Raw genomic sequence first — 9,238 nt, forward strand, 5'->3', positions numbered from 1 at the left:
GGGCAGTGGCGGTGCTAGACCAAATTTACCAGGGGGACAGAGGGAAGGTGGGGGCAGTGGGGGTTTTTTTCATGGGGGTTCAAAATAATTTAAAAAATGCAGTATTTTTGTGTAATATATTAAGTGAAGCACAGCGCTTAAGAGTCACTTGCTTTTCCTAGGGCTACAGCTTGCAGACCACTGATGAAAACTGATACCATCTAAAAACATTGTAGAATTTGCAACACCTTACTTTTTAATTGTTAAAGTGAAATTTTAAATTGATCCAATGAACCATAAAGTTTCTGCACATATCACAATAAGAAACTCATTTATTTATCATCTCATCAGGACTAGTCCCCATCTAGAACTGCCCATAGTTGGAGGATGCAGCAAATTCGGGTAAAGATGAAGAGCTGTAGGGAGGAAACTTTAAAATGGGACTAGTTAATGCAAAGTTAGCATAGAGAGCTCTAGTTAGAAAACAATGTTTAATTAAAAAAAACACACAATAAAAAAACAAAAGTGTTTGTATTTTGTTTATTTAAGGCAGATACTGCACTGTTAGAGATACGTGTAGCTACAACAGAGCCAAAAATGCATTCTTCAAGCAAAAATTGCATAAATGCATTTAGACACCTGCCTTTCAGTAAAACGTTTGTGAACCTTATGTGGTAAAGATATTTATCTAGTGTGTTTTTTGAGCGTGTAATTGTGCAAATTGTTTCTAATGGAGGGGTCCCTCAAATGTTTCCAATCAAACAGATTTTTACAATGGGCAACTTGATTTCATCACAAAATTAGCAGTCGTGAGAAACGGATCTCACCACATTATGCCTATGGAGTTATTACACCAAACTACGCAATCTGTCTACAAAAAATACAATTTAGACAGAAAAGCCTAAGCCATCAAAGAAATCAACACTGATGCAGACCTATACACACACACTTCTCTATACACATCTGGATCTGTTCCATTCTCTCCCTCTCTCTCTCTTAAAAAAACAACAAAAATAACCACACTCGCACAGTTTGTTGTTGCTCCTTTTCGACATTCAAGTCTTTTAATAAAGCCGATGTCTGTCCAGGAGCCAGCAGAAGGGGCCGGCTGGCCGTGAGGGATCTGTGGGCTTACTGATGGTTCGAGTCACTGACAGTATCAAAGCGCTACGCCGGTTTGCTTCAATCGTCTGAGCCTTCCAACACACTCTGGCTCAGCGCTAAGTCCCAGTAGTGTTCTGTGCCGTGTTTCTTGAAGTGCTCTCGAGCCATGTTCTCAGTGGGGCACTGCTTGAACTTCATCTCACCAAAACTCCGCTCCTTAGCCGTTCCCTGTGGAGCCAGGAGAAAAGATACTTTCACGAGACTAATAAATAAAAAATAAAAATACAAAAAAGAACATAATTGAACATGAAGATGCAAGATGCAGAACACTGACCTCCCAAATCAGCCAACATTTGTTGTTTCTTCTTGTATCGTCATCGCCATCTGGATCTAATACATAAAGGGCCGGATGGAAAAAGTTAACTATTAAAATAAGGTATTACAGGTAGAACATAAAAAAACAAGCCTAAAACCAGTCTTACCATCTCTTTTGCTGTTGTGTTCCTCCCATTTGATTCTGTGCATCATCAGCCTCTTAAACTTTTTCTGGGCTTTAGGGCCTAAAATGGGAAGAAAAAAAAAATCAACATTTTAAGTGCAACATGAAAATCTAATAGTTTAAAGGCCAGCAGACTATTTACAGAATTATACAAGAAAAGCATTAGATGGTATAAAAAGTAACAGCATATGTTCAAACAGAACAGCGCTCTCATTGTTTGGGTAAATCTAATAGTATTTAACTGTAAACATAAAGCAAATGTAAAATTGTATAATGTTAAAACCACAAAATTCTAAATATTCACATTTTATGTGAAAGTTCAACTTGAATGTAAATATATTCAATGTTTTCAACATTTCTTACAAATAAATACTTAAAAATATTAAATACCTTTTTTCATCCAGCCCCACTGTGTCAATGCTTTCTACGGAACCATTTACTCCAATTCTAGCTACAAATCTAGATGTGCAATCTCTCCTAACTTTGCAGATCTAGTTTCTGCCCATTCTGTGCAAACAGCTCAAATTAAAATCTTTTTACAATAGAAAATGTTGGGCACACAGTATTTATCTTTAAATAACGATGATTTTTTGCATTCTATTGGATGAGCCACATCTAACCAGAGACAGTTACTCAAAAGCAAACTTTGCTGCCCCGACATCCGCTTTTAATTAACTTATTACACTTGGCTAAATATGGCAAGCTTCTTGAAAGAAAGAATTTTGTAATTTGATGAGAAATTACAAAATTTTGTTCTGTTTTTATCCAATTGAGACCTAAAGAATTTGCTAGATTTCTAATAAAAATCTATTCATAATTATTATGGGCAATATATATAAAAAAGGAAATATCTCAACTTGCTTTTGAAAGAATATATTTCTTGCCTACATGGTAAAAAATAAAATATTGTCATAATGAATTTAAACCAGTTACATGTGAAACAAAAAAACAACAAAAAAAATGTTTTATGCATGTGGAAATAAATTAAAAAGTGTCGTATTAAGAGTTGGGTAAAGAGCCAGCCACTAATATGCCAATTTCTTCAATGTCAATCTTCCTGATCCCCAGGCAGAAACAACTCATTTTGGCCAACCACATTGACATAAACCATTAAAATAAAACTTTAAATGCACTGGTTTTATAAAAGCCTTCCAACCCTTACTAGCATTTTGATTCTGTATCATTTCTTACCTCCCTCCACCACAACTATATTGACGTCTCTGTGCAGAACCACGGTGCCCGTCAGGTATAGCTGGTTTGCATTGGCCTCCACCTTAAATTTCTTTGCCGGATTTTGCAAGTTACGAATCCTAAACGAGAATTTTTTTTTATAATAGTAAGAAGTATTTCTGCATATCTCAAGTGACTCGTGTCCTGTTTGCTTACCTGTATACTGTAGCGTGAACGCCATTAGTTAGATCTTCTTTTAACTTCTTAACCTTCTTTTCTTTTCTCTGCTCTGCTGTCAGCTTGCGAGCTGCATTGGCCTCTTCATGAGCTCTGTAATTAGACAACAAATTAAAACTTGATTTATACGAAAGTCCTTCAGTTTTAAATGTCAAAGAAATGCCAAGATATTAATAACCATGCTACAAACTTTTGTCTCTTTGCCATCTGCGCTCTCACATGGGCTTCTACTTTTGTAGGATCCTGAACAGCCTCCGTTCCCAAGACTCTCATCAGGTTGGAGATACGTACTAAATCAATAGAAACAAACATTAGCAAATGTAAAATTGTATAATGTTAAAACCACAAAATTCTAAATATTCACATTTTATGTGAATATTTAGCAGAATATTGTTCTGCTTGGTCCAACCCAGCAACTATTTATGACCATATTTGTGTTTGTGTACCTTTTGGTTCTGGTGGAGGCATCAGACCCAGACGGACCTTTTCCTGCACTTCTTTTTGTGCTTCCCTCCGTGTTTGTCTTCTCAGTTTCTTCTGTTCTCTCTTTGTTAGATACACACCTAAAGTTACTGGCTTGTCTGTGTCAACTAGAAAAAAAAACATAAATAAAATATAAAAACTACTAATGATGGAATTGAACTGAAATGAGCTGAACTGAATTATGAGAAGAGGAGTGGGACTGAGTATTGACTGAAACTCGATCTTAAATTACTTGAAACAGTTTAATGGAGAACTATAGTAGAGTATCAAGAAGTTATAAAATGCATTTAACCCACACCTTACCTGGAGGACTAATTTGGGCAGGATGTTCTACTAGGTTTGTCACACCAAAAAGGTCAAACTCTTCAAACTTTGATTCCGGATTTCTTTTCAACAGAGAGAGAAAAAGAAAGCATGATAAAGGTCAGTCACTTTTAAACATTATTATTTTTTCTGCAAATGTCATACAGCATTATTAAATAACTGAGCTTTGGCTGAACAGCCTTATTCATTTCCTTACATGGGCATGTAGGTGCTTAATATATACGAATCCCACCACTCAATATTAGGCACATCTCCTTCTCCAATCTCTTTTTTCGGAGCAATCAATGCCAATTTGGTGGAAGCTTGGATTCCTGTTTTCTTTGCAGCCTGGGCAATCTCATTCTGGAGCCTCTCCAGCTGGGCCTGATTGGATTAAACAATCACACACACACACCCACCCACCCCCCACACAAGCAAGAGCACAGGCACACACACAAAAGTGCATGAAAACTGCAAACCATTTAACTAAACAGAATATGCATCTACATTTGGAGAGCTTTCTTCTACCTTGGTTCTAACTCTCTGAGCAATCTTCTCAAAGCGACCCGGTTCGTGGAATTTGAAGCCCCTGCGAGTCCGCTGGGCTGGAGTTATGAGAACCCGCTGGTCAAAGTAGGACGTGGACTCTATGTCGTCCCCAGGCTTCTCCTTCAGCTGCTGGCGAAACTGCTCCCTCTTTACAGCTCGTATGTTGGCTGCACAGAAAGAAGAAAACCCTTTTAATTAGTTGGAATTATGAGTGAAAGATGAATAAATAATAAAATATCAGAAAAAAAAACTTCCCTGGACAGAAGAACTTTATTTAATTTCAGAGTTACCATTGTGAACTTAAGAGGCCAAAAAGGAGGTTTAACCTAGTATTTAGTTCACATACTCCAAAATAGTTGAAGCAGTTTAATTCAGATTTTTATTGTATATTTTCTTACTTTGATATTTGTTTCTGGTTACTTGCATTGTGTAACCATTGTGTATGTTTTTAAATAATTTATCAAGATTTAATTTCTTTGTGTAACAGTGGTGTGTAAACTTCAAAATATGTTCAAAATATAGGCAGTAAACTTATGTTGCTGCTTAATGGATTTTTATACTTCCAAATATTTACCATCTTGATTCCATTACAGCAAAAACTTTAGGAAACAAACTACACACAGACTGCATAGGTTTTCCTTCAATTAGAGTTAAATGTTGTTTTCTTAGAAAAAGACATTTTTAAGTTAAATATTTTTTTAATGTTGATATTTTTGACATCTAGCAGTGTTAATGGTACCTAAAACAGTATTTTCAGTTCTCTTTAGCTAAGACAAACAAACACAAAGTGGCCACTATCGAACCAAATGGAGTTTTGGACTGAGTTTTTTGCTATCAATGAAAGACAAAAATAAAACCATTTGAACACAGTCAATGTTGTTTATAATTTCTTAAATAAGTCTTTGCAGACATTCGAGAATTAGAAAAAAAGGTTTACATGATCTTGTTTTTAGGAACTCCAGGGAATAACACAAACATTCTGCATTTGTACAGCTATATGCAGCACAGTATATTTGGTACATATCTGTACCAAACCAATAAAGCTGTGGCTAATCAGTATGAACACAGGTACTGTTACACCCCTAATCACACCTGTTCTTAAAGATAAAATTACACAGCAGCTCTTCCCTCGCTATACTGACTAACAAATATTTATAGTGTCTCCCAGCACTTTTTTTCTGACATAATATCTAAGGCAAACCTAGAAATGAAGCGAACTCTTTCCATTTTTTCTGGTAATATCTATCTGAATTTCTTTATTCTTCATTCTACTGAACAGTAACCACAGGTAGTGTGACCTATTCAACCACCATGTAGCAAAAACATTTCACATTTAATTCATTATTTTTGAGAAATAAAACAACTGTTCAGAATAATCCAAAAATATATAATCCATTTGAATTTTAAATATTTTTTGTTTTAAAGTTGACGACAACCTGAAAGAAATGCGATACCTTTGAGTGTGGGCATACGATGTGTGAGTTCAATCTCTTTGCCTGTCGCATCAACAGTTCTGCCCTTGTCGTCCAGGATCAGAGGCGTTGGTTTGTTCACTTCTTTAATATCAACTTTCCTGTAATTTCACACATATAAAAGGACATTTTTAGCTATAACCGCATTAAACCCCAGATTTTCTTGTGCAAAATTGTTTTTCCAAGTTGTTACTAACGGTGGTGCAATTCCCATGGCGTGCAGATTAGCAAGAGCGACTAGGTTTGGAGGCCCCGTGTTCACAAAAGTGTTGAGGATACCAGGCTTCTGAGCTAACTGGGACTGGATCCGGGCCTGAAGCTCAGCTGCTTTGCGGGCTTTCTCTATGGCATCGTTCATAAAGCTGGCAGCCTGAGAGGGGGCAATAGACGAGGCTCCACCAGCAGCAGCACCAAGAAGCCGTGATCCATCACCCTGTGATTGTGAGAACAGACAACAAGCGATGTCAGAAAATGGGCCAGTAGTTTAGTGTGATGAATGGCTGGATGTTATAAAAATGTCAAATGTTTATTTGTTTTTGGTCTAGTATCTGAGGGTTTGAATAAAGACTTACTGTTGCAGGCGAAGTAAAGCTCAGCTGTTTCTTCCTTTCTTCTATCTGCTTAGTGGCTGCTTCCATCATCTGCTTGATCTGTTTGAGAAGCAGAAAGTAGGACAGTTCTTAAAACTTGACTAACTAAAGACATACAGTACATGTGAGATGCACAATAATTTATTTTACCTGCATTTTGGTGAGCATACCAGGGCTTTCAGATGGAGGTCCGGGAATCACCTCGGGCTCTTCCACCTCCTGAAAGCGTGGGACTCGCTTCCTCTTGGCTGTTGTTCCATCTCCTGCATCTGGAGCAACTTGCACTGCTCCTGTGTCTGACTCCTCTCCAAAAACCTCCTTAGTCCAAACAGCCAAATCACGAGCAAACACACAAGTTTTTTCAGTTGTTGTACTTTGTCACTAAGTGATACTGTATAATTTTAATGGAGTCTATATAAATTCTTATACAGACTCAGAGCACCTTTCATAAGTTGCTCTGACCTTGTCGAAAGGTCAGAGCACCAGTCTCTTGTTACCTTAAGTTCTCTCTTGCGGTGTTTTTCACTCGCTCCTTTGCCGCCACGGCTGTTGCGGCTTTCCTCGAGAGCTTCAAACAGACGTTCCACAAAACCTCCTGCAGAGTCATCGAGGATCGGACGCAGCTGGTCTAAGGGCAAACAAGTGTTTAAATAATTAACACAAATTCAAGGGCGATTTAATAGTCACAGTAACATGTTATCGCAAACACTGTAATTATTTGAACCTACTGCTTTTATTTATGTCATGTTTAGGTCTGATAGTGACAGCTTGACCTAAAGCTATATGTAAAGCTACAGTATGTAACTTTTAATTCTTTTTTTTTTTTTTTTTTTTTACATATTTGTTAAAACTGCCACCATGTCCTGACAGTATGAGACAGATAATAATAATAATTAAAAAAATAATAATCAAGCACTCCCACTGCCTCCCTGAGCTACCGTCTGAAGAAATACAGCGCTCCCTGTCAAAAACAACCAATCAGAGACAGGAGGAATGTCTTAGTGCTGTCAATCAACCTTGTGTATGCTGCCAGTTTATCTGCTGCCACTGATGGCTATGCTAACTACCCTTAGCTTTCATGTCAGTTTTTGTTGTGGTGAACCAACTGTAGTGTAGCAGAGGGAAGCTGTGAGCAGCATGTACACAAGAGTGACTGACAGCACTAAGACCCTCCTCCTGGCTCTGATTGGTTATTTCTGACAAAGCAGTGTATTTGTTCAGGTGACAGCAGACCCATTGGGAGAAGGCAGAGGAGGATTATCTGTCTCTTACCATATTGTTACAACATAGTTACAGTTTTTATAAATATGTAATAAGAAAAAAACATTTTCTTTTAATAAAAGTTACAAACTGCTGTTTTAAATATCCCGCAGATAGCAAAAAAAAAAAAAAAAAAAAAAAAACTGGAAAGGGAGCAGAAATCGCTCAATTTAAAAAAAGTTTGACTGTTAGTTACCTGTGGTCTTCTTTTTATCCAGCCCCTTCCCAACGCAGTGTAAAGCTGCGGTGACCACAGTGGGCTCTGAGAAACCCAGCACCTTCTTCACGGTGCGCTCCACCCAGGGTCGCAGCTCCTCCACCTCTCGCTTTGGCAGAGACATCCTCCAATACTGCGAGACATAACAATTCGGTAATGTTTCAAAGCTGCCTTCAGCTCAATAACCAGCTTTTAATTTGCGGCAAGCTTATATTTAACAGATTTTCTCTTAGGATCTGAATGTGCCAAACAGGACGTTGCATAAGCTCAAGCACTCTTTGAGAGTCGCACAAGTGACCTAAAAACACACATGTTGAGCAAAGTCTACGTCTTTCAGTTATTCGTTAAATATTATGTTTCAGTACATGGCTAGCTTTGCTAACATGGAGCAACAAACTAGCTAAGATCAATCACATCCGAAACTCCCCAGTAACATGCTAATAGGCGTTAGCTCACTACTGTATATGGGCCACCAACATAGATGTACTTTGCCTTAATAAAGCTTTCAAACCTCTTGAATTTGAAGGTCAATCCCCGAGTACACGTTTGCTGTACAATTCCGGCCAAGACGAGCAGGTTTTAGATGCTGAAAAAGCTCAAATGTTCACGTTTTCATCCAAAACTTTCTGTTTAGCCGCGCCGTTCACGCGACGTTTCTGTTAGAGGACCCGGAACAGGAAATTCAAACTTCTTCTTTGATGTTTTTTGGCGGTTGGGAAACAATGAAATTGGTGCATTACCGCCACCGACTGGTATGGAGTGTGGAGCAGAATGTCACTGAAGGAGAGTATAGTCTAAGATAACGAAATATTATGCGATAACCTTTACTTTTCGAGTGATTTCTAATTAAACTAAATTTAGTTTTAGTTCAACTCAAGTTAAATTTTGAATCAATGGTTGTCTTTCTTCACCATAATTCTGACAATGTAACATAACATGTACATCCAAACTTGTTCTTCTCTGCCACTTTCTGCTGAGATGTCTCTCCAAGATGTTGGTTTCACTGCTTGTCCACTGTACAAGAAACTGTCGACTTTCCTCAGGCATTTTAAGCGTGTAGTTTGCAAAAAACATGAAAAACATATAGAAATAAACTTAAAAATGTCCAGTTGCTTAATTATGAAGGTTAACATTGTTGTTTATCCTTTAAAATACAACTTTAATATGCAACATATCATTAAAAGTATGCAATGAAATTAAATTGGAGTATAAGTTTCTCCTATTATTTTTTTATTGATTTATGCATAAATTAAAGACTAAAACTAAGTTTGTCCTCTCTGTCTGCACCTTGTCTCACTGGTATATTTTGAGTGAGCTCAAATGTTAGGTGAAAGAAATTAAATTAAATGCTTTGAAATTACACTGAAGGTTTGTC

General features: G+C 37.4%; 1 protein-coding gene across 2 annotated transcripts; it reads right to left on the reverse strand.

Annotated features, from left to right (window-relative positions):
• Positions 1-504: 504 nt before the first annotated feature.
• On the reverse strand, positions 505-8,550 carry prpf3 (PRP3 pre-mRNA processing factor 3 homolog (yeast)). 2 transcript variants are annotated; one of them, XM_028013323.1, is made up of 17 exons: positions 8,375-8,550; positions 7,843-7,996; positions 6,884-7,014; positions 6,537-6,701; positions 6,369-6,446; positions 5,994-6,229; positions 5,779-5,897; positions 4,304-4,491; positions 3,993-4,159; positions 3,776-3,858; positions 3,436-3,579; positions 3,180-3,279; positions 2,969-3,082; positions 2,774-2,892; positions 1,566-1,643; positions 1,418-1,473; positions 505-1,311 (listed from the first exon to the last, which is right to left on the reverse strand). In XM_028013323.1, exons 2-17 carry the CDS (start codon positions 7,985-7,987, stop codon positions 1,162-1,164), a joined length of 2,073 nt encoding a protein of 690 aa, XP_027869124.1. In that variant the 5' UTR covers positions 7,988-7,996; positions 8,375-8,550; the 3' UTR covers positions 505-1,161. The 2 variants fall into 2 exon arrangements, with proteins under 2 accessions (XP_027869124.1, XP_027869122.1); XM_028013321.1 differs by having other exon boundaries at positions 6,537-6,704; positions 8,375-8,549.
• Positions 8,551-9,238: the final 688 nt, after the last annotated feature.

Source organism: Xiphophorus couchianus, chromosome 3 (assembly GCF_001444195.1).
Source record: "Xiphophorus couchianus chromosome 3, X_couchianus-1.0, whole genome shotgun sequence".
NCBI classification, from domain to species: domain Eukaryota; kingdom Metazoa; phylum Chordata; class Actinopteri; order Cyprinodontiformes; family Poeciliidae; genus Xiphophorus; species Xiphophorus couchianus.

Bases quoted from the DNA above. Each gene is read 5' to 3' on its own strand.
- prpf3 (XM_028013321.1), bottom strand. From the start codon at position 7,987: ATGTCTCTGCCAAAGCGAGAGGTGGAGGAGCTGCGACCCTGGGTGGAG. The intron at 7,015-7,842 runs GTAACTAACAGT...GTTTGCCCTTAG, and splicing joins GGATAAAAAGAAGACCACAG to ACCAGCTGCGTCCGATCCTC. The intron at 4,492-5,778 runs GTATCGCATTTC...CTTTCTGTGCAG, and splicing joins TCGTATGCCCACACTCAAAG to CCAACATACGAGCTGTAAAG.